The 25624-nt window shown below is 45.1% G+C and overlaps 1 protein-coding gene across 7 annotated transcripts in view; it reads left to right on the top strand.

Moving 5' to 3' along the window:
* Sipa1l1 (signal induced proliferation associated 1 like 1) overlaps nucleotides 1–25624 on the top strand; it is a 280919-nt gene that overhangs the window by 215838 nt on the left and 39457 nt on the right. For all 7 annotated transcript variants that reach the window (XM_038335800.1, XM_038335804.1, XM_038335803.1 and 4 more), the window contains 3 exons: nucleotides 8416–8989; nucleotides 9499–9773; nucleotides 15362–15631. In XM_038335800.1, coding sequence (XP_038191728.1) covers nucleotides 8416–8989; nucleotides 9499–9773; nucleotides 15362–15631 — 1119 coding nt within the window. The remainder of the gene's footprint in view (nucleotides 1–8415; nucleotides 8990–9498; nucleotides 9774–15361; nucleotides 15632–25624) is intronic.

Genomic DNA, 25624 nt, shown 5'->3' with positions numbered 1-25624 from the left:
AATATTGTATACATAATAAATAGATAGATAGATAGATAGATAGATAGATAGATATTTTTTTAAAGAAGGAAATCATAAGTGAAAGTAATTTGACACTAATTTTGACCCAGTGTTTTATTTACTAAATACATCTATTATTATTTCTACATAATAAATTATAATTTAAAATACTGATATTGATTATGACCCTACCTTTTTGTGATTGTTGTTCTTTTCTGAGACAAGGTCTCAATGTATAATTCTGAAACTCACTATGTAGATCAGGCTGGCCTTGAACTCATAGAGACCCCCTGCCTCCATCTCCCCTGTGCTGGTTTAATGGGATTAAAGGCACGTCCCACTCTGCCCATCTGGTTGTGATCTTTCTTTGGACTAAATTAAGTGCCTTTTAGCTAGAACACACCTTGGGTAGGATACTAAATTTTCACTAGATGACTTGATCTTCTTTAGGAATTCATAACACTTACAATTGAAAAATATAGTTACATATCCAGATTGTTCCAGAACATTTTGTAAAAGCTTTGTCTAAATCGAGTATCGGTTTTCAAATTTTTTATTAACCAAATTTTAATCTGATGCAATGTTCTTCATTCATACTAGCCACGTTTCCAGTGCTCAGTAGTTACTCTTAACTGTTAGACACCAGTGGACAGGTGATCTGTCCACCACGTGTGTGCCTGGTGCCAGCAGAGGCTAGAAGAGGGTGTTGGATCCCCTGAAACTGGAGTTGTGGATGGTTGTAAACTGCTGTGTGGGTGCTGGGAATTGTGCCAGGGTCGTCTTGAAGAGTAACCATGCTCTTAAACACTGAGTCATCTCTTGAGCCCTGGGAGCCCATCTTTTTAACACAGCCATGTGATGCCCATGGCAATCTGTGCTGGGGATAGGACATCCTTGTTCTCGACACAAAATGGACATGCTTGGGATTTCCTAGCTGCTGGCCGTGCCTGAATGCCTAACATGTTGTTCATCAATGTGAATATTAAGCCATTTATAAATCCAAGAGAACATGTCAGTTTCTAATCTCACCAAAAGAAACCAGAAAATTTCTTTAGTGACCTCCTTTTTCTGCTGTGAATTTAGGGCATGGGATTGTTCTGTGTCCTTCTCATACTGGGTAGGCCTGTCTTCCAGGTCACATGGGGTATCGGGGTTTGTGTGGAGCCTAGGCAAACAAGGTGCTCTCTGCTCACACAGTTTTTTTTAATATTTATTTATTATGTATACAATATTCTATCTGTGTATATGTCTGCAGGCCAGAAGAGGGCACCAGATCTTATTACAGATGGTTGTGAGCCACCATGTGGTTGCCAGGAATTGAACTCAGGACCTTTGGAAGAGCAGGCAATGCTCTTAACCTCTGAGCCATCTCTCCAGCCCCCCCTCACACAGTCTTTAGTGCTGGTGAGAAGGAGCAAAGGCGCTTATGTTCTCATGAAAGTGAATGTATCCGGAGGCAGAATGGACACTTGTTCTGACTTTACAGGGGCCACGGCTCCTGGTGTGAGTTCTCACCACACTCCAGCAGCCCACGGATTCCTCGGGATTAAGTTCTAGTGTTGTGCCACATCATACAGAACCCCCAAATGAGACCATCACAGAACTGGTATCTGATGCAAACACACTGGTGTTTATTGAATACAAGCTAGTTTGAACCGTAATCCAACTCATCCATGCAGCAGATGGGGACAAAACGGCCCTGAGCCCTCAGGGTAAGGAATTTTTTAGAGGGAAAAACTGCAGGCAGGGTGGCACGAGCCTTGGCAATTCATCATTGGGTAAAAGTATACAATCTTTGAATTCATTGGTTGGGGTATAGGGACATTTCAAAACCAGCAGCTGTCAACAGATAAGAATTTCAAAACAATAGTTAGTCAGATACTGACAAGGACATTTGAAGCAAGCAGGTGTTGTTTGGACTCCCTGGTGGGTCACTCTGACCAGGACTGACACAGTTTCTTGGGAATGTTTATGACTTTGGTGGGCTCCAGTCTCTCTCTCTCTCTCTCTCTCTCTCTCTCTCTCTCTCTCTCTCTCTCTCTCTCTCTCACTCTCTCTCTCTCTCTCTCTCTCTCTCTCCATCCCTCCCTCCCTCCCTCCCTCCCTCCCTCCCTCCCCCCCCCCCCCTCTCTCACACATACACACAAAATTAGGCCCTGACTAAATGGAGTTCTTTCTCAAAATGGAGTTTGTTCTGCTCCTTCACTAGCCCTGTTAATTTAAACTAATCCAAGTGCTTCCTCCCCCTCTCCCTCTCCCCCACCTGAGGTTAGGTAAGATCCGGGGTCTTATGCAGGACAGTTCTTTAGTCAAATCCCAGCTCTCAGATTCCTTTGAATGTTTAAGACCTCTTAGGCCGAGCTGTAGCTCAGTCGGAGGACCTAGTGTGTCACACAGAAGGCCCTGGGTTCCAGCCCCAGCACCAGTCGGTCAGTCCTTGGCCCAGCTTTTCCAGTAGAAACATCCATTTGTTGTTGTGTGTTGCTTTGTTTAATTGACACCTCTTTGGTGTCTCATCTGGAATAGGGAATCATTACTTTATCAAGTGTCTTTTTTTTTTAAATATTTATTTATTTATTATGTATACAATAGTCTGTCTGTGTGTATGTCTGCAGGCCAGAAGAGGGCACCAGATCTCATTACAGATGGTTGTGAGCCACCATGTGGTTGCTGGGAATTGAACTCAGGACCTTTGGAAGAGCAGGCAATGCTCTTAACAACTGAGCCATCTCTCCAGCCCTCAAGTGTCTTGCTGTAATGATTTGGAGGACAGGGTCAGTATAAGGTCAATTTATAAGGACATTTAACCCAGAAAATGGGAATTAACTTAGTGGGTGTGTTAAAACACAGATGTATGGAATTCAGCAGGAAGCAGAGGAGCACTTCAGGAGTGGCAGGTGGGTGTGTAGCGTAATGACGGGCCGTAGGGGTAGGGAGTAACCCTAGGGAAATAGTTAACTCTGTCTCCATGGAAGGTAGTTCATACAAAGAAATTTAGAGGCTGCAACCTGCTTATATCTGTTTCTATAGTCCTGAGCCTACCATCTATGAACCAGAGAAAAACAATTTCCTGCCGTGGGTCCAGAGCATGAATGCTGAAGTTCACCCTCTGGTTGATCCGAGTGCCCTCTGCCTCTGTTGTTAGTTGTATCATTATAGTGAGCATAGCTGCCTGGACCCAGCTGATAGGTCAGATTAGAAATGACAAACCAAAAAGACAAAGAGGCTTTATTAAAGTAAAAATGAACTGAGAACCATCAGTATGTGGTTATTGTTAGAGGAGGTATCGAAAAGCCATTCACATCAAAGGTACAGACTGAGTCCATAAGCAGCAGCCTGGGGTCATCTGATTTGAGGGCACCTGTGGGGCTTCACCATTTCCAGTAAAGAATCAGTGGATCTAGCATTGACCATCAAAGGCCACAAACACAAGAGAAAGAGAGACAGAGAAATAATGGCAGAGTGCCACCCGACCCTTGCCCCTTTTTCCCAGATTAAATTTGACTGTGATCAAGCCTTTTAGTTAAGGCACTTTAGAGGATACAGATGACCAAGGAGCATTTGTATACTCGACAGGAGTCACTCTGAGCAACCAGCAGCCCAGTTTCTTCAGAAGATGCATTGCAGGAAAGTAAAGCATGGAGAAGTAGACAAGACCCTATAGGATGAAAAATTAGTAAAGATTAATTAATTTCAGGATAACATGCATAAGGCCCCAGGTGCAGTCTCTAATATTGTCCCTCCCAAATAATTAAGTAATTGCAATGTGTGGATCATATAGAGACCATATTCTACACATACACACACCTCTGGTGAATCTGGCTTTGTTTTCCTCTGGGAGGGCACACTGGGCCTCCCTAGAGCTACAGAACCTTTACTGCATCTGGCCCTGCTGTCTCTAGCAGAGAACTCGATCCTCGAGTGGCCAAGAGCCTTGGCATGCTGGAGCTCCATGCGCATTGCTAGGGAAGTGACCCTTGTTGGAATCTGCAGCTCCTGGACGGAGGAGCTACACATGAGTGTGTTCGTGTCCTGGGCCCACGTCTGCTGCTGGCAAAGTTCCTCCAGCATTGTTCTTTCTGACTAGCTCCTAGAAGGGACTGCCTCTACCTCTGCTGTCTTGTGTTATTCTGTTCTGTTTCTGTTCCTGGTGCCCTGGGAACTGAGACCTGGCACTTGCTGTGCAAGTACTGTACCCCTGAGCAGTAGCCCTAGGCCTCGTCTCAGTTGTTTAACAGACCTCGCCCCACACTTATTTGTAAGCAAAGGGTACTGATCATCTGCAAATAGTGTGTAGGTGTTCATACCAGTTCATGTGTCTTCACACTGGCAGAGGGGAACCTTCTGTGGGACTTTCACAGGGGCCTGGGCACCTTTGGGAACCTGAGCTGGAGCTGAACCTTGGGTTTTGGTTGGCACAGTCTGTGACCTTCGGCCATGTAGCTTCTAAACTACTTTTCACTTTCATGGGGTGAACCATGAAAGAGAAATGGCTGGGTTTGCAGCTGGGGCGCTTGGACATCTTGGTCTTCCCATTAGCCTCCATGGCCTCTGCACGGGCACTCAAGGCCTTCACATTGTTGGCCTGCATCTTCTTCAGGCCTTTCTCTTGGCACAAGTTCCTCAGAAACTTGGGGTCGACCCCCTTAAGAGATTCGTATCTTTGTGACCAGTTTCTTGGTGCCATTTCTGTGCCATTGTTAGAGTTATTTATGTGTGGTGTTGTTTGTGGACTTGGCCGTGTCTGAACAGTAACCCAAGGCTCCCAAAGCCCTTCTTTTCATTTTTATTCTGAGGTAAGATCTCACTAAGTTGTACAAACTGGTTGTGAACTTACTTTGTAGCCTAGGCAGTCCTTGAACTTGGAATCCTCCTGCCTCAGTTTCCTGAGTTGCCAGGCTTACACCACTTTACCAGAAATTAAGACCTGGCTTAATTTTTCTTTCCAATTTGAGGTTGAAATCAGTTGTTTATTGCTGTTTACACTATGCTTCCAACATTGAAGTCCCTTCTTTTTGCTTTTGTTCTTGTAGTTACCAGGTTTTTGTTTTGTTTTGTTTTGTTTTGAACATTTATGTATTTGTTGATTGGGCAAATGTGTAGAAGTCAGAAGACAACTTACAGACATAGGTTCTTCTTTCCCTAGTGTGGGTCCTGTGGATCAAACTCAGTTAATCCAGCTTGGTGTTAAGTGCCTTTCCCCCATGAGCCATCTCAGTCTTCCCGCTCCAGCCCCTTTAAGGTAGAGTCATGTAGCCCATTGTAGCCCTGACCTCCTATGTAGTCAAAGATGATCTTAAACTGCTGATCTTCCTTTCTCTCAAGTGCTGGGATTCATCATGCCTGGTTCTAAAGTTCCAGTGTCTTACTCTGCTCTGTTCACATAAAGACTTCGATTCATCTGTTTACTGTTGTGTACCAAGATGTATTACTTCGTTCAAGGTCTTTGATGCTAGTGGATGTTAATGGTCCAGACCAATTAGATACAGCCTGCTGGGGGGTCTTTTAGGCCAGGAGGTTTGTGTAGATGATCCCATTCAGTGGGTACCAAAAGGAGAGAGAGTAAGTTTGGAGTCCTTTCCTGGAGGTGAGGGTGGAGTGGACAAGGCTCTGTCATTGGTACTCAGAGCCTGACTCCAGCCTTGGCACTCTACCAGCAATGTAGGCTGTTGTGATTTCCTGCCAGGTGAAGGATTTGTACCCCACTGTACTGGGAGATAAACACTGGGCATGTTCTGGGTCTCCCTGTTGTTTTCAAGGATGTTGGAGAGTGTATCTGTAGATTAAAATTGACATACATTTTCCTTGGTAGAAAGTAAAACTGAAGTCAGGTTTGAGGTGAAGCTCACAAATTTATGGAAGTTTGAGGGCCGGTGACCTCTGTAAAGTCCCCTCAGTGCTGACTTTCCGTGATTGCTTCTGCCTCTAAGCTTAGCTTGTCCTGTAACCAACCATGCTGCCAGGTGAGCGGACTTAAAAAGGGTGGATCATTGCCAAGATACAGCGCTGTAAGGTAAGTGTAGCTGACAAGAGACCCTGTGGAATCCATCTCAAAAAAAAAAAAACAAAAAAAACAAAACAAGAACCATTTATAATTAATCTTAAGTACCTATATTTAGAAATATTCTAGACAGACTTCTTTTTTAATTGAGGTAAAGTATTCTAATTAGCTTAAACGAGGCCTTATATAGTAGGTTTAGTGTCTCTGGCATCTGTGTCAGTGAGCCTCTTAACCTTGTAAGACCGTGAAAGTTAGTGCATCTAAGACGGTTGGAAAGGCGCCTTCTAAGCTACCACCTTCCTTGCCGCCTTCCTGAGGACCCTGTTTCTAATGTCGCAGCCCTGATTACTGTCTGTATCACTCACGCCCATCTGTGGTGAATCACAGATAATTGCACGGCAGAGACTCGGTTCTCTCCCTCACAGTTCGTTCTAGAAGCTTCTAATTATTGGTAGGTTGCCAGGGTATATTTGTCTAAAGTTCTGTCACTTAATAAATAGATCTCTATATTCTTGTGTGCTCAGGGGCAAGTAGTCGTGCTCACGATCACACCCTGCTGAGTGTGTACCTCTCTTCAGTTAAAATGAAAGCGCAGCTGTTACCTGAGGAAGAGTAATGCTCTGAGGAAAATGAACAAGAACAGAAATTGCCAATTTTAAAATGAAAGATATTAAATATTTCTGTACCCTCACGGGATTCCTTGTAGAATATCTACCAAATCTGGATTCCAGCAATTTCTTCTCAGCTTCAAAAGAGGGGGAGCTAACATGATCCAATGAACACAGCCATCAGCATTCAAGCCAGACCACTCACATTGTAAAGGAAAACTGCCTGTGTAATAGTGTGTAATTAGGCCCTAGTGCATGCACGGGTATTGGCTGATACCTCCCTTTGTCATAAAGGGAGACTGGTAGTCTGTCTCTTAAAGATAAACTTGTGAAAGCATAGCTTCTGTCCAAGGTATCTCCCGACAGTGTAGCTTTTCCATTTCACCAAAGCATAATTTCTAAGTATAAATTCTTTACTTGTAGATTTGCCTATCCCATTTCTATAAGATACAGAAATTTTTCTAAAGGTTTCTGAATATCTGACAGTGAGACTCCCTACCCCATTGGTGTGCGGGTGGGGGTGAGACAGAGTCTCATTCTGCAGGCTCTCATCCCCAGATAGCCTCAAACTCAGAGTAATCCTCTAGCCTCAGCTCCCAAATGCTGGTTATAGGTGTGAGTCTGACGAGACTTTAAAGGGAATGTGAGATAGAATCCCTCGGCTTGCTTTGGAAGCACACTCTGGGGTTTGTTCTTCCTCTTGAGAATTCTGATAAAATGTTTTACCGTGCACAGTTTCATGGCTGACGCAATTTTAAGTTGTGTGGAAAGTGCGATCGTCATTCTTAGCCCTGTCAAACTTGACTGAGGGCATCACATGTGATTTTAAAAACTGATATAAGACAAACAGCCTCTCTATTTATACCCAGCTTTCGTTGTTTTAGGAAAATTTTAATAATTTTCTTTTTGAGATTAAAATTAGTAGATCAGCACAGGTGTTTATGATAATTTCTCATGAGCCTAATTTTCAGCTGTGTATACAGAAGGAATGATGGGAACAAGTTCTCTAAAGTCAGTGACTTAAACAGAGAAAGGGAAGTGTGTTTCTTAAAGAATCACAGACCGAAAGCAGAACATTTGGGCCAAAGAACAGCACAATTCTCTAAAAGTCAAAATTACTATTGATAGGTGATTTTAAAGTTACGTTTTTAATCTGGTCTCATGGTGGCTCACACATGACCAACAGATAATATTTGGTTTTATTATTAGAAATAAGAAATCACTCACTTCTCATGTCATGTATGAACTGCATGTCATGTATGAACTGTGTCTTGCCTGCAGGCATCAAGTCTCAAGTGGAGAACACCTTTGTGTTCTGACAGAATTTCTGTCTGAACGGTTGTGTGATTTTCACAACCTACACTGGAATAGTCTGTAGGTATTTAAAATAGCTTTTATTCTCTTATGTGGAGCATTGCAGTAAGCCACACACCCCCATGATGTTGTGGTTAGTCTCCTGACTGCTGAAGAAGTGAAGTTTTAATTTCTAATCTTTTAGATAGAAAGGGTTTACCTGGAAACAAAACTTAACGTTCTCCAAAGCTTGAATGAAGAAGTTCACTCATAAAGCAGAAGTCTGTGTTCTTTCTTGTACAAAATGAGCAATAGTTTTGTCTTGAGCATATAATCCTCCCTTTCCTTAGTGCTGGGGACCACTCCCAGGGCCTTGCACACGCTTGCTGGACTGGTGCTGTACGCTGAGCTTCATCCCCCGTCCTTGTCACAGCACGTTTCTTCCCCTCGTTGTAGTAGAAGACAAACATGCTGACACACGTCTTCTCTTTTGTTCTCTGCTCTGTCTCTCAGTGTGGCCGTCACTAGGTCCAGAGATGTGCCTTCTTTTGGACCTCCCATCCCTAAAGGGGTCACTTTCCCCAAGTCAAATGTGTTCAGGGACTTCCTTTTGGCCAAAGTGATCAATGCAGAAAATGCTGCTCACAAATCAGAAAAGTTTCGGGCCATGGCCACAAGGACCCGCCAGGAATACCTGAAAGATCTGGCAGAAAAGAATGTCACCAACACACCCATCGACCCTTCCGGCAAGTTCCCCTTCATTTCTCTGGCCTCCAAGAAGAAGGAAAAATCTAAGCCTTACCCGGGAGCTGAGCTCAGTAGCATGGGGGCCATCGTGTGGGCCGTCCGGGCCAAAGACTACAACAAGGCCATGGAATTCGACTGCCTCCTCGGGATCTCCAATGAGTTCATCGTCCTCATCGAGCAGGAAACAAAAAGCGTGGCTTTCAACTGCTCCTGCAGAGATGTGATAGGGTGGACTTCCAGTGACACCAGCCTCAAAGTCTTCTATGAGCGGGGAGAGTGTGTTTCTGTGGAGAGCTTCATTAGCAGTGAAGATATTAAAGAAATTGTCAAAAGGCTGCAGGTGAGACTTTCCTTCTTCTGTTTCAATTCTCATTCCTAAAGTTTCCAGGCACTAAAGCCAGGGCACAGAGCCTTGCGTGGCATCGTTGGCTACTCTGGCGGTTCCCCTGATGATGGGAAGCTGCACTGTCCACCTGACGCTCCTGCTTTCCATCGTCTGTTGAGAAAAGTAGCAGCCTCGGGAGGGAGAATACGATGGCGGTGGTGTTTCTGTATCTGCCACCTTGGATTTTTTTTTTAATGGATAATTGAATGTAGAATATAGGTTCTCTTTGCTACCAGCTGTCTGTGGGTCTCTCTGAAGTTTTCCTGTAACTTTAGGAAAGCCATTGAGCCCTTTGGAGCAACCAATGTGTTGCTTTTGCTACCGAATAGAGATTAGTGAAGGGGAATAGCTAGCCTGCCCTTCGGCTGGCTACAGGCTGTTCAAGGATAACCCAAGACAGCGTTGTTCCAGTTCTGGTCTAACTTTCAACTCTTAACTCCAGTCCCTCTCATTTCCTTGTCTAGTTTGTTTCCAAAGGTTGTGAATCAGTGGAAATGACTCTGCGGAGAAACGGGCTAGGACAACTTGGCTTCCATGTTAACTATGAGGGCATCGTGGCAGATGTAGAGCCCTATGGCTATGCCTGGCAAGCAGGTCTGAGGCAGGGCAGCCGCCTGGTGGAGATCTGCAAGGTGGCGGTGGCCACCCTGAGCCATGAGCAGATGATCGATCTCTTGAGAACGTCCGTCACAGTGAAAGTTGTCATCATCCCTCCCCATGACGACTGCACCCCCCGGAGGTAGGTCTGAGTTGGCAGCTGAGGTTGGGTTGCTATACCACATAGGACATACATCTTGTGATAGGCAGGGTAACCAGAGAGCACTTGACCTCTTGTGAGGCTGACAGTTTCTCCATGGAAAGTCTAAAACGGTTAGCACACAGCTCCGTTTAGCATGTGCGGCTGCAGCTAGAGTGACTAACTGGTGCCAGTCTAGGATTTGCATCTCTGCGCTACTAATGTTGCTGCTCCAGACAAAAATGTCCATAACACCTATCCTCAGCATCTTCACCAGCAGTCAGTAAACACAGAGCACATCACATCTCGGCCTGTGAGAATTTTTTCTTTTATGATCCATGGTTATCAACTATCCTCGCTCCCATTTATGCCCTTGCTGTCCAAAGCTCAGCTGTTGTTTTAAACCCTGCTATCTGGTCCTAGACAGCTGAGCTCAGCTTCTAGGCTCTTTCCTGGCAGAACCTCTGAGGCCAGGAATGGGCTTTGGGTGAGTCAGCCCTACACTTCATGCTTTAGCAGCTTGTCTGTAGTCTTCTCCTAGAGGGAGGACCCTGGAACTCTTGCCTGATCCACTCCTGCCAAGGCAGCAACACTATCCAAAACTTCACTTCTTTGCTTCTGGGGAAGTTGTTTGATGGGATAAATTTAATCAGCTCTTTTTCCTCCTTTAGGCTTACAGATGCTATTTTTGTTCATTTAAAAACATGATCTGTTATTTATTTTTAGCCACTATTTTCTACGAATTTCTCTTAAGATTTAGTAGTTAATTCTTAGCCCATATAAAGCCAAAATATAAGCCAGGTGTGATAGTGCACACCTTTAATGCCAGTACTTGAGAGTCAGAAGCAGATGAATCTCTGAGTTTGAGGCCAGCCTGGTCTACAAAGCAAGTTCTAGGACAGCTAGGGCTGTTACACAGAGAAACCTTGTCCCAAACAAAAAGCAAAAGCGATAGATAGATAGATAGATAGATAGATAGATAGATAGATAGATAGATAGATAGATAGAAAGAAAAATAAATAAAAAGGCCAAATGTTGTTTGTTTCCTGGTTGCTCAGGAGCTCAGACCTGAAATAAACTGTATTATTTAAATCACTGCTTAGCCCATCAGCTCTAGCTTCTTATTGGCTAACTCTTACATTTTAATTTAACCCATCTCCATTAATCTTTGTATGGCCATGTGGCAGTGGCTTACTTTTTATCTGTATGCTGTAGGGCTACATGGCTTCTCAAAACTCCACCTTCTTTCTCCCAGCACTCAGTTTAGTTTTCCCCACCTACCTCTATTTCCTGCGCAGGCTCAAGACAGTTTCTTTATTAGCCAATTGTGTTCCAGCATACAGAGGGGAATCCCACATCAGCAAAACCTAGTTCTTTTTTTTTTTTTTTTTTTTTTTTTTGGTTTTTCGAGACAGGGTTTCTCTGTGGCATTAGAGCTGACCTGGAGCTAGCTCTTGTAGACCAGGCTGGTCTCGAACTCACAGAGATCCGCCTGCCTCTGCCTCCCGAGTGCTGGGATTAAAGGCGTGCGCCACCACCGCCCGGCTGCAAAACCTAGTTCTTATTTTCCCCCTAAAGTGACCATCTCATGTGTGAGCTCTGGATTATTTGTGCTCCTTAAAAACTAAGTGGACTTCAGTTAAAATCAGTCTTTGCTCAGAATAGCTTTTCTTTTTTTTTAATTTTTTATAATTTTTTTCATATGTCAAAAATGTGGAAAGAATAGCTTTTCTTTATGCCACTTATCAGGTAGGTGGCCAGGGGATTGTATGCCTATATCAATATATGATGGAGTCCTTTAGTCTGAACAATTAAGAAGCAGTGTCTTCTAGATACCTGAGTGTTTCCAAGAAACCAAACTATATATCTGCACAACTTGTTAGTTTAGCAAATCTGAGGTGTTGGGAGCGGGTCTCTAAAACCACCCTGCCTGCATTCCCTGTCCTGAATAGCATGGTCTGCTGACCTGGCACAGCACGACCCATGGTGGCTCAGAAGGCAGTTGGGTCCTTACTTAGAAGGTCTCTAAATGTCCTGCACTGCTCTGCTGTCCGTTGATCTCCCTAGACAGGAGATAGTATGTACAAGCAGGACACCAAGCTCTCTGGTTCCCAGACACACCGGTTCTGCTCTTGTTTCTAAGCTCCAGGTTTGACTGGGGAACAGTTGATGTGAGGGTGGGCAGAATGGAGCTGCCTCACTGCCACCAAAACTGAGTAACTGTTACTAGGGAGATGGGCCTGTAGTGAACGTTGGTTTACTGGCAGTGCTCATCTAGACTGGGCTTATCCTCCTTGGAGTGTTAGGAAATATCATTGGCTAAATTTTTACTTCATTGTTCCAGGCCTTAGGAAATAAAAACACTGTGACATGAATTAGTACATTCAATTCTTTTAGCAATCGTATGAATCTTATTCATCTTTTAAAGAAACCAAATAGAGCCAGTGTAATGGCTCATTGAGTCAAATCACTTCCCACCTAGTCTGATAACCTGAGGTTGATCCCTGGATCCCACATGATGGAAAGCAATTGATTCCACATTGACATACATGCATGGTAGCACACTCCCACAGTACACACACAAACACACATACACACACACACACACACACACACACACACACTTGCATAAATAAATGATAATCTTACAAAAAATAACCAGGGAACTCAGGCTCCTCTGGCATCAGAGTCCAGGGTGTAATCGCTGCTCTATAGTTTGGCACAGACCCTTGCCCTGCACACCAGTTTACGTCATGGATGTCCTGGTAAGTGTGTGTAGTTCCTGGTTTGTGGTGTCACTTCTCCCACTGGCCCCTTGGACGCTACCACCAACACATCTGTAAAGGCAGAGTTGGGCCAGATAGGACAGTGTGTTCTGAAATCAGTGCAGGACTCCCACATACCTGAGGGAAGGAGCCACATCTGTCTTCCACTGGAAGACACACACAGCATCCTCTTGAAGCTCACACAGATGCCCACACACGTCAGGTGCTGAGCCAGGAAGCTGGGTGAAGGCTAAGTGCTAAGCCGTAGCCCTCACCACCCCTTCTGTGCAGGTGGGAAATTGTGCGCAGTGCAGATGCCTTCAGAGACCTGGAAAGCTGTTCACTTCTGCAGAAGTGGCTTCAAAGGGAACAGTTGAAGCATTAACACCTTGCTGCGGTCTCTTCTCCTCCACACTTCACACTCCCACTGCGGTTTGCTAGCAGCTAATCACTCTGTTCTCTGACTAGTCACTCCTCTCCTCTTTGTCAGCCTTCCGTTTAGGCGGCTCTGGGGTGAGATAGGACCTTTGGTTCGTGAAGTTGCCAGGACCTTGAAAACATCATAGGTAGTCAGGCAGTGACTGTATGTCAGGCAGACCTTGGGTATGTGTGCACATTGACGTTGAAAGGGCAGTGTTTTAAGAAAAATGGCTTAATGTCCTTCTGGCTCCTTCATCTTTTAATACTCTGGTGAGACGAATGGAAGGTGCAGTGCTACCCACACAGTAACCAGACAGCCAAGAGCACAGCACAGTGAGAGCAATTCTGAGGACCTGTCAGAGACCCTTCCTGAGTGTCCTCATCCATCCCCTCTCCCACTGCTGAAAAGGTCCCTCACCTCTATCACATCTCCAATGTCTGTGCCCCCTGGGACTCCAGCTTGTCCACTTAATAAGAGGCCTGGCTGGCTAGGGGTGAGATGAGGAGCTCTGGGTGCTGCAGCTTTATTCTGCAGGATGCTACTCTGCAATCAGGGGCCATTCAAGAGCTAAAAACAGCTACAGAAAAAGACCAAATTGAAGCTCTTCAGTATTATTATTTTTCTTGTTGGGGATTTGGGTGTCAAGTCATCTTTTAAATAGTGTTTTAAATAGTGTTGCAAAGTATTTTCTTGCTTTGAATGTGGGAGCATGCTGCCTTTGAGCTAAAACTCATCTGCTCCAAATCTCATTCTCTAGATGAGGTTCCACTGAAAGGAGTGGTGTGTGTCTCTGGAGCTGAAGTCACATCTTCTAGGGACCACACTGCTCGCAGACATTAGGCTTTTTAAAAGTAGGTTTCAGTTGGCCCTGAATGGTGATGCCTGCTGACAGCTCCCATTGGGTTTACAGAAGATGCTGGCTGTTCCTTTTTGTCATAGGATAGACTTTGAGTGACTCATTGTGGGTGAGGATATCTAGGGGTAGAGTGCTGTTCTCTGGTTAGGAACTAAGGTAGGATGAGCCTGCAGGTGCGCTGATTCCGTGGGTTAAGACCTGGTCTACCTTCCCTTCGCTGTGCAGACCTCTCTGGGCCTCTGTGCTCGCCCTTAATGCCAAGGTAGTACAGGATAGCACCCCTATCAGGGAGTTGTTGTAGTGTGGCTAAATTAGTACCTATCCCACTCTCCCCGTAGTCTGTCTATAAGTTACATTCACCACCACATTCTACTCAAGGAGACCACAGAAAGCTTTCTTGGCCTTTTAGACCTGGCATTAAAACCAGCCATTAGCTTTGTCCTTCAGAGTGCTGTCCACACTTGTTCCCAGCTGTCCTTCTTGGGTTTTGCAGAAGTAGGTAGGAGACCATAAAGCCTGTGAGGTGTTTTCCTGCCATGAAGACAGTAGGAAATGGCAGGTGGCTGCAGTTTGGTTCCCTGTGAACTGCATGAGATTCAGAAAAACATAAAATATTTCAGTAATTTTTCAGTGCTATGTTTTAAAAAATGATACAACTTCGGATATATTGGGTAAAACAAAGCATCTTAAGTCAATTGTACCATTTTGTCTTTCTTTCTAAAATTAAAATTTTAACCGTGGCTCATCCGTGCGGCTCCCTCTGCCTGCCTTGGGCTCACTCTACATTCGTTATCTCCAAAGTTCCTCATGAGTGACTCTCGGCGCTGCTCTGTTCACGCTCCCTTCCAAGTCTTTGCTGTCCCTGTACAAAAAGAAATCATTCTATCCAACAATGACATTCTGTGCATGGGTTAGTACTGTAGTGGGGAAGAGTGGAGTGTGGGTTCCAGGCTTCCTGAGGACTGAGGTTTCAGGTAGAGCAGAAGGGGCTTGTGTCGCTGGCCATTGATGTTGCTCAGGAAGGGAGACGCCACCCTTGGGAAAGAAACGAAGTCTGGTTTCAGACTGTCTGGTCTTCCTGAAGGCTTTACTAATTGTTGCAGTATGTGATTGGTTTTCTCCCTCCTAAGCTAAATTTGGCTTCCTGGTTGGGTTTTGGGATCTTTCCTCACTTAATTTCTTGGCTCTTGGGGTTCCAGCTCATTTGGAGCTGCCCTCCCTTTAGGTCCCCAGTTGCAGTTCCCAGCCAAGTATGCAGAGCTGCTGTTGTCTGCCCTGAGCTGCCTGCTCTGAGGACCTTCCAGCTGCCCTTCCCTCCTTGGTTCTCCATGTTCCCAGCAGAACATGGGCTCTGTGCCTTCTTACGGACTCCTCATCTCAAACTCCACACTTGAGACCAAGTACAAGAAAATATTTGTGTATTCTTCTGGGGTCCTAGGTTGGGAAAGGAGAATTACAAGGCCCAAAGATGGAAAGCATGTTAGTGATAGTCTCCACCAGCGTGGTAAGGCAGTACTCACTGGTTTTTTCTGGTCTTCCCTCTTAATAGGAGTTGCTCAGAAACCTACCGCATGCCAGTGATGGAGTATAAGATGAACGAAGGTGTTTCCTATGAGTTCAAGTTTCCCTTCAGGAATAATAACAAATGGCAGCGGAATGCCAGCAAGGGTGCCCATTCACCCCAGGTCCCATCCCAGCTGCAGAGTCCCATGACATCACGGCTAAATGCCGGGAAGGGAGATGGGAAAATGCCCCCTCCAGAAAGAGCTGCCAACATCCCACGAAGCATTTCCAGTGATGGACGCCCCCTGGAAAGGAGGTGAGTGCCCTCTCCGTGTCACTCTGCCTGAGCAGCGCTAGGCTTTGCTGTGTTTCTCAGAAGTAACACTGAAATGCTCACAAGCGTCTTCCCAAGCATGGGAGCTTTCCCAGCAGACTATCCAGCCGCCTGCAGTGGGATTTGTATTTATGTTCTTTGATTTCTATGTGATTATCAACAGAAATCATCACCTTATATGTAGTGGCAGTTGCATTAAAACTTAGACTCTCGAGGAGACAGTGACTTGTATAAGCTTCAGCAGTCTTCATTGTTTGAGGCGGCTTGTAAGATAGAAGCAATGGTTCTGGTTGGATATCTTTGTTGCTGTCATTTTATTTGAAAGGCATTTTGAGAGGAGAACCTTGTGTTAGGGTTTTATTGCTATGAAGAGACACCATGACTATAGCAACTCTTATTAAGGAGAACATTTCATTGGGGCTGGCTTACAGTTCAGAGGTTTAGCCCATTATTGTCATGGTGGGAAGAATAGCCGCATGTATGCAGACATGGTGGTGGAGAAGGAACCAAGAGTTCTATATCTAGATCAGTAGGCAGCAAGAAGAGAAAACTATACTGGGCCTGACTTGAGCTCCTGAAACCTCAAAGCCACCCCCAGTGACACACTTATTCCAACAAGGCCACATCTCCTAATCGTACCTTTCCCTATTGTCCTCTGGGGACCATTTTCATTCAAATCACTGCGAAACTCAAAATATTACAGTAGATTTCCCATGATTTGGAAGATAGAAGAAAGTAGGGAGAAAACAGCACACAGGGAAGGGCTAAGACAATAATTTAACACTGGGGACAAGGGTGAAGGTTCTGGAATATGAGCAGCCAACTCTAGTCAAATTGAAAGTAGACCCCTCCCAAAAAAGCGAGTCTTCCTCAATGAGCAGTCAGGATGTTTAACCGCGGTTCTGTGAACTGTACCACCTCAGACTGGACCCCAGTCTAGTATTAAACTGCATCTTTCAGGTGTAAATAACTATTGGATGTAATTGTTTTACAGATGATGAATGCCTTGGAGATGGTTTCTGTCTGTGTTGCTTGCTAGAAGTTTCTTTTCTTCCTATTCATGGCCATTTTCTTTTCACTTCTGCTCATATGCTCACACCTCGATGTTTCTGTGGAAGCCTTCAGAGGTGGGGTGTTGTCTGTGTGCCAGAGCTGTGGTGGGTAGGAGAGTCCCAGTGACAGCCTTCTCCAGCAAGGACAGGGTGCCGTGGGCAGTGTCGTAGTCATGGATTTACTTCAGGGCACTTGAGAGTGGAGGCTCTCTGTGGATTCCTGCGGTGTAGTTCAGCTTTGAGCTTGTATATCATCATCACTTAGCTGTCCTGGGATCCAAGAGTACCACGTAGAAACATTTTGTGAAAGCACACACACACACACAGAGAGAGAAGTGGCCTTTCCAAAATCCTTCACTGAAGATTTATGTCCAGTACCTTGCTGTTTAGCCCAGTAAAAGGCTCCTCACTCAAAGCCACTCCACCCCATCTGGAGTCCTCTTGCTTTTGTTACCTTTAAGAAGAAAAAGCCTCCAAGAGATCTCTGAATGAATTCTTTGTTTTACTCACTCCAAACGTGGCCCTTCCTGAGGTGAGTGTAAATGTAACTCATGGTTTTGGCTCATGCTTTGAAAGATGAACCTGGGAAGTCATCATTTAAAGGGCCCACTTTTTCCTGCCAGCCCCATCTTCTTCCACAGAACAATCTAGAGGCTTTCACAGGTGGAATCATTTGAGTCACTTCCATTCACAGTATTCCCGTGGTAGATTAGTGGAATGTGTTCTGATTCCATGGTGAATCTAATCTGCAACAGAAGCTAAACCTTGTAAGAGTCCAGCAAACTCATGCTTTTAATCCCAGCACTCAGGAGGCAGAGGCAGGCAGATCTCTGTGAGTTCGAGGCCAACCTGGGCTACAAGAGCTAGTTCTGGGACAGTCTCCAAAAGCTACAGAAGAAACCCTGTCTCGAAATAAATAAATAAATAAATAAATAAATAAATAAATAAATAAATAAAGAGTCCAGCAAACTGACAGGAGGTAGGTGTTCTGTTTGTGGCTAATTATTCAGTGCTGGCTTAGTCAGGGTTCTGTTGCTGTGATAAACACCATGACCAAGAGTGTCTTGGGGATGAAAGGGTTGATTTCATCCTAGAACTCTCAGGATGCAAGTCATCCCTGAGGGAAGGTGGCAGAAACCTGGAGGCGGGCTGATGCACAGGCCATGGAGGGTGCTTTTATGGCGTGGTCCTCGTGGCTTCCTCAGCCTGCGTACACCGCCAGAACCACCTGCCCAGGGGTGGCAGCACAGCGGTGGAGGCATTTTCTCAGTTGAGATCCAGGACAAGGATTCTAGAGGCGCATCTTCCATGTGCCTGAGCCCACTGCCTGTCTCACCTTCTCCCAAGGGAAGGTACACCTCCCTGAGGGAGGGGCCTCTGTTTCTCTGAACTGTAGGGGTACAAGGGACAGAAGTGAGGCTATCATTGGTTTGGGGGGATATTGAACCATACTCACTGCCCCTTCTGGCTTCATTACCATGTAGGATGTTCTCTAAGAACCCTACTAAGATCCCAGATTCTAGGCTTTCTTGTGAAATCTCATGTCTTCACTTTCTGTCTGCTAGGATGGTTGGGTCATCTCCAGCGTGAAATGTATGGGAATCTTCCATGTTGTAAGTTCTCTATGCTGTCATTCCCAGTTTTTAAGTTTAACTTCAGGCCCCAACCCTCGTGCAGTTACATTTGTAGTAATGTCATCTGTGACTATGAGGTGGGCTTTAAGGTGACTCATGTAGTCCACACAAATGCCTTGATTCAGAACCTTGAGCTTGCTTTACAATCATTTAATTCCATTCCTTCTGCCCCAAAGTTGTGCTTAGCTGTAAAGAACCCAGCTCTCTTGCAGCATAAGCCAGCAGCAGCCTCTAGTGCCTGTCTGGCATGGCACATGCCTGCTTGCCTTGCTTGGGTCCAGCACAAACCTTTTTGAATAAAAATAGTCTTTTGCCTGCTTACAGGAGTCCACTCTTCATTTCATGGTCTGCAGAACCACAGGTCCAAAGGGCTTTTTTTTCTTCTAATTTATGGGATGAATTATTTTCTTTTAATACTTAAGGTCATCGTCTATGTAACAATAACATCTGTTGGTATTTGGATTCTTAGCAAGAATTTTTCAACTGGATAAAGCTCTTTGTACATTGTGAGAAGAAACCAACACATTAGAGGCTATAGAACATTTGCCCTTTGAGGTCTTGATCTGTTTAGTTTGAATGTGAGAATTTTATGCTCCCCAGATGTCTTTCTGATTACAGAATTTTATAGTGTTTGTGGGGCGTATCTGTTAACAAAGTAGTATTTATTTAGCAGGAATAGGTAACATGATACAGCTGTGGTTTGGGCGTCAGGTTTATCTAGAGTTTAAGGGTGGGACTGGAGTAAAAACAGCTCCTATAGTGCACTAGACTTGCTGTATTGCTGAGTTTATGCATACTTGGGGACCAGTCATAGGTCTCTAGAGCTGCGTTGATATTGAAAACATCTAATCATTTCAAGGGCTTTGGATAGTAGAAGTTATCTTAGTATATGAAAGAGTTTTCCATTCTGCTTGTTAAATAAACTTACCACAACGCTTTACTGTCTGGTCAGATTGCATTGGGCCCTGGGTGCACTGACACCCTTTCCCTGGGTCACAGTTGTTCCAGTAGACACAAGGATCTTGGCATCACAGAATGTGGAGCTGTGTTAGGCTCCTGGTGAGATCCATAATTGCCATCAATGTTCTCAAAGTCACTGAACACTGCTCAGCCCTAGCTTATTTGCTAACATTTGCCATTCCCTCTTAAAAACGTTTTCTTGTCACTGTGGTTTGGGTGTGTGTCCCCCATAGGTCCATATGCAAAGGATTGGCCCCCAGGTGGCACCGTTGGGAGGTACCATGAACCTTTAATATGTGAGACACAGCGAGAAGTCTTTGTCATTGGAGCACAGCCTCAAAGGATTATGGTACCCTTCCTGTTCCTACTCCTTCTGTTTTGTGGTCTAGAATGTGAGCATTCTCTCCAACTCACAGCCCTGTGATCCTATGCCACACGCACAGGTTACTTAAATAGTGGGTTCAGTCTTACCATTCTGAACCCCAGAACTCTGAGTGTAAAGCTTTTTTAAAAAAATTGTTTTACGGATTTATTTCTCATGTATAATGTTCTGCTGGCATGCATGCCTACACGCCAGAAGAGTATATCAGATCTCATTTTAGGTGGTTGTGAGCCACCATGTGGTTGCTGGGAATTGAACTCAGGACCTCTGGAAGAGCAGCCATTGCTCCTAACCTCTGAGCCGTCTCTCCAACCCAGCTTTTTTTTTTTTTTCTTCTGTAAGTAGCCTATTTGGGGTACTTTGTAGTAATTGAAGCCAAGCATGCACTCTTCTTCCTTAACCTAATTTATGTTGTTTTAATCATTGGCCTTTTGTCCCTGCTTCATCATCCTTCAGTTTTTCCTCATTTCTTTGCCCCCACGCTGTGCAGTGTCTTTGCCCTGACATGCACTTCAGTGAGTTCTGTCATCACCTGGGTGTAGGAAGACCCTAATGTAAGGGGTTTGTCTTTGCCTCATTTTTGGTTCTCACCTCTCTGATTGCTAAAAGTCTGCTGCACCTGTATGTCAGCGCTGGCATGCCATACTTAAAGTCCAAACTGACTACCTTTCACCCTGCCCCTCTCCTTTCCACTTCCTCCTTTCCCACCACGCCCACCTTGATGAGGAGTGGTATTGTTGCCCTGTACTCCTGTATCACAGCCTGACCTAGGAACTGGTCCAGTTTCCCTACATTCTTACTTCTGCCCTCATACCTACTTCATGGCCATGTACTGCACGAGTAAAACTCACTACCACTCAACAGAAATTAGGAAAATGGATTCATGTTAATGTACCGAATGGGCTCCAGTCACTCCAGTGGAGTGGAGGTCAGCTTCAGGCCTCTGCAGTTACACAGGCCCCACGCTTAAGCCAAGTCTGTGCTCTGCCTTTGTCTTTGGAATATTGTTTATGGAAATTTGAGCTACTGCTTGAGCTTGGGAATCTCGGTTTTCATTATATGCTGGGTCCCACAAGTTAAAGTGACTGGTCCTGCTTACAATTATTTTTGTTTTTCTTTTCCCTCCTCCAGAATCACCCTTAGTTGTAGAATTGATTCCTGTCAAGAGGCACCCATGCTGCATGCCCGGCTTTGTGAATGCTCACAGCTGTGCCTAGACCCTGGCTGAATAGCTGATGAGCTGAGGTTGGGGCCAGCAGCAGCTCATCACAGAGCACACAGTATGAAAATGGACTATGGATTGCTTGAATTGAGCACAGCCTGTGCAGAAACTACTGGGTAGAACGGTCATTCTATAACGTTGTATTGCTTTAGAGAACTTTTTTTTTTTAATCATTCTGGAAGAGTCTGGGTTGGTGTGTAGACTGACGAGGACAGATAACTTGGTCCTCTTCCCTGAGTAGATAGCATTTTAATTGCTAAGTTGTGGCAAAATGCTGTGCTTAATTATGGACTCGGGTATCTAATTTGTCAGTCACAGCTGCTGTTTGAGACCCTCTTGATTGTTTTTACCATCAGTCCTCGCACTTGGGTGACAGAGGGCCTTGTCTCTGGATACATCTAGGCAGTATTGTCTCTTCGGAGTAAAAAGAAGGAAATGGAAGTGTAATATATCCTAAATACTACTAACTATTTGGGCATTGAGAAGTCCTTACTGATGGATTGGTAAATTGTAATCAGTCCCTGTCGGGAACAGTAGGTCTTAAGAATCACTACTGTGCACACTGACTGTAGGCCTGTGAGTTGGCCCATAGATAGTGCTAGGCATGGGTTATTTTATTATATATCTGGGACTTAGGCTTGGTAATTTTCTTTAGTATAATTTTATCCTTTGAAAAGTTCACACACTGTATTTGATCATAATCGTCCCCCTCTGCTCCTACTCCCCCCCCCCCGACTCCTCCCCTTAAACTTCATGGCCTCTTTTAAAAAATTTTTAGTCTTTATTATTTTTAACGAACCCGTCAAGTTCAGTGTTTGCTTCCCACCAACTTTGGGAAGTGAGACAATCTACTGGAGTGTGGTGCACCTACCAGGGACCACACCCTTGGAGAAAACTGACTCCCTCCCTCAGAAGCCATCAACTGTCTATATTTCCTCAGTGTCTTAGTTGCTTTTCTATTGCTGTGAAGGGATACCATGATCAAGGCAACTTACAAAAGAAACATTTGATTAGGGGTTTGCTTGCAGTTTAATCATGGCAGAGAGCATGTTGTCAGGGAGGACAGGCATGACACTGGAGCAGTAGCTGAGACTTAACATCTGATCCAGAAGCAGGAAGCATTGTGGGTGGGGGAGACGGAGAAGATAGAGCACTACCTGGTAAATAGTATGGGCCCACTTCCAATGACACACCTCCTTCAACAAGCCTATACCTCCTAATCCTTACCAAACAGTTCCACCAACTGGGGCCAAGTAGTCAAACAAACAAGCCTATGGGTGCTATTCTCATTCAAACCAGCACACTCAGGAGTAGGAACTTAGGAATTTCTCCCCGCTCTATGCTAGAGTGTTGAATGGCTTGTTCTTGTGCAGGTCTTGTATTGCTATCGGCTCATGAGTACAGTTACCCTGTCGTGTCCAGAAGTCACTGTTTGACCCTGTTCCTCCCTGGCCTCTGCCTCTTCTGCAATAGTCCTTGAGCTTGAAGAAGGGGTTTGAAATAGATGTCCCATTTGTGACTGAACAATCCACACTCACTTTTCTCTTTCCTTTGACCAGTTACGAGTTTCTGTGTTACCCACTGCCCACTGCACAGAGAGACTTCTCTGATGATATCTGAGCACTGCAGTGATGTGTGGGTAGAGATAGGAATCTAGAGGGCAGTTTGATACTGTGTCCTTTTAGCAAAATAATAGGTTCAATCATGGGTCCTGGGCTAGATTGTGGTACCAGGCATGTGTTTCCTCCTGTGGAGCAGGCCTTAAATCCAGCCAGAAAGTGGCTGGTTGTGCTGGCAACACTTGTGCCTCTATTGTACCATAGCATCTCCTGCAGCACTAGTCATTATTGCAGTTCAGACTTTGAAGCTGGAAGACTATTGATCACTTCACCCCCAGCAGCCAGTGAGAGACCCTGTTTCAAAATAACTAAAGTATTAGGGCAATACTTGAGGAACAACACCCAGTGTTATGCTCTGCCCCCTCACACACACAAGGTTATTATTTATTTTCTGTGAGATTATAGATTTCATAGCAATTAAAAGGTAGTTAATCTTCATTCTTTAAACCTGTGTGGTTATTAATATTTAGTGTTTTGGTTTCTTTAAAACAGAACAAATCAGGAAGAGTTATTTTAGAGGAAAAGGCTCTATGGCCTTACTCTAAGGTACTGGGCACAGCACTTCCTAAAACAGGTGTGCTTAGTCCGTGAGAGCCCAGCACAGTCCAGGGAGGTCAGTGTGCTGAGAGCCCATGAGAAGAGACTGCTGCCCATTTCAGAGCATCCCTTCAGAATGGCACAGTGCCCAGCAACAGCTAGCCTCCAGCTCTGCAGAGCTGGACTGCTGGCACCCAGGCAACCAGAGCACACTTCAGAGTGGCAGGGGAGCTCGCAGGACAATAACCAGCCGGCTCTATAGAGCTGGACTGCTGGCACCCAAACAGTCACACCTTCACTCCTGAATAGGCCTTTTACACTTTGGTGTGTTGGCATCAGAGTCATAGTATTGAGAACAGCAGAGTTGTGCATCACGGAATAAAGCTGATTTTAATTTTTCTTTGCCCAGTGTTCATGTATCTGGAGATGTAAACACACTGGGGTGGCTCTCCTTCAGCTGCTCTGTGCTTGTCCTCTCTGTGTGAACAGTCAGAAAACAAAGGCACCATTGACTTCCACTTCCATAAATACAGAAAAGAGGTGGAATGAATGCCAGCCTCCTGGAAAGACTTTTTTCAGTTTGGGACAACTCCAGTAACCAAATAGAATTTTCTGAGACATTTGCCAAGTAAAAGAGCTGATGTTGAGAATGAGCTTGAAGTGTTTTAGTTTAATGTATGTTTTGGAGAACAGGCTACAGAAAGCTAGTTCTAAAGCCAAAGATAAAAGTTGTATCTTAACTTTGCCTAAGGAGCCATGTGCGTAAGATTTCACCAAGCCCATTGATAGGACTCAGCTGCCTAGCTGTCCCACTGGCCCTCATAGCCTGCTGTCACCTTCATCCCCATGTTTTCTAGAGCCTTTCTTTCTCTTTGCAGGACAGTATCAAAGCTGTGCAAAATGTAAACACAACTGGTCTGTCTATGTTAGGTGCACACAGAAGGCAGACTCTGGGGCAGGAAGACAAGTGGCATCATGCTGCCTTGGATCTGTGCTGTTCCCTCATTCTTACTCAGTTTTCTTGTTTGTGACTTGTTCTGTTCCCCTTCCTCCTCCATTCCAGCCCTGGTTGTATCTGAATGGATTGAGACATCTGAGAAAAATCTTAGAACACAGTATAGGAACATCCATTTTTTGGTACTCAGATGTCTTGATCATTGTCCTATCAAAACACAGTACTGGGGACTAGAGAGATGACTCAGTGGTTAAGAGCACTGGATGTTCTTTCAGAGAATCAGGTTTGGTTCCCAGCCCCCACAGAGTGGCTCACAGTTGTCTGTAACTCCAGTCTCTGGGGATATAATGCCCTCTTCTGGCCTTTGTGGGCACTGCATATACAGGGCTCAGACTCACATGCAGGCCAAACACCATTCACATAAAATAAAATAAAGGCAAATCTAAAACAACAACAACAAAAAAAAAACCCGTACCCTAGACAAGTTTCAACTAGGTTCCTCTAATCACTAAGCACACAGCTGCCTGCAGACACAGCCTGGACCCTGACATCCTCATTAAGGTCCATGTGATATCAGAATAGGTGATGCCATGTGGGCACAAGTTTTTCTCTGCAAGTGCTAGAACACAGAGCAAGTGTCTGAAGGACCCTTGTGAGAATCGTACTTTCACCCTGTGTGTATATGGTAAACCCTGTGGTGGTCAGACATTGACCACTGGGAGCCTGGCTTGTGATGATGGGGCAAGGTGCTTCGAGGTGGCCTGGCCTGGCTTTCCGTCACAGTCCCCAGACAGCAGTATTCTGCTTGTTCATATTAGAGCAGCGTCCTCAGCGTTCCCTTTGCATCTGTGACAATGATGGTTTCTGCTGTCATCTTAGCCCCTGTGACTCCATCTGTGTCCCAGCACACTGATCGGCTTATAATTGCTTTTTAGCAAATTACAAATTCTAAAAGCTAATACTTTTTAGCCATCCTAGATCTTCCATGAGTAAGAACCCCTCACTGGGACAAGTGGGGGTCGGGAGTAGCTCAGTGATTAATAGTACTTGCTGCTCTTGCAGAAGACCTAGATTCAGTGGCTCACAACCTCTGTAACTCTCTGTTCTAGGAATCCAACACCCTCTTCTGGCCTTTGCAGGTACCAGGGATATATAAGTGGTGTACCTGTATGCATACAGCCACAATACTCGTGCATGTAAAATAAAGATAGGGCTCCGTCCTGTGCCGTTGGGACAGAGTGTCGCGGGGAGACAGAATGGGCCACTGTGCGGTTTGAAGAGGTTCTGCTCTGTGCGTATAGATATAACACTGGAGTGGGGGTTAGGAGGACGAGAACACGACTTTCTAGATAGACCGCAGATGAGTGAAGGAAGAGGGGGTGGCTCTCTGAATTCTGGCCACAGTCAGCCTATCCAGAGCCAAGACACAGGGCCATGGAGGGGAGAGTAGACCTTGGCGATAGGGACAGGGTTGTCTATCCTGTAGACAAAGGGAAACTTTGGGGAAGCTTCTAGGGTTGGTTGACATGGTGGAAGAGTACTTCTAGGCACTGCTGGAGAGGTGGCGTGGACAGAGCCTGGAAGTCAGAGACCGTTAGGGTGAAAGAGGTCAAG

The sequence above is a fragment of the Arvicola amphibius genome, chromosome 7, assembly GCF_903992535.2.
Source record: "Arvicola amphibius chromosome 7, mArvAmp1.2, whole genome shotgun sequence".
Lineage (NCBI taxonomy): Eukaryota > Metazoa > Chordata > Mammalia > Rodentia > Cricetidae > Arvicola > Arvicola amphibius.
The sequence above is the reverse complement of the archived record's forward strand: the minus strand, read 5'-3'. Positions and strand labels throughout refer to the sequence as shown.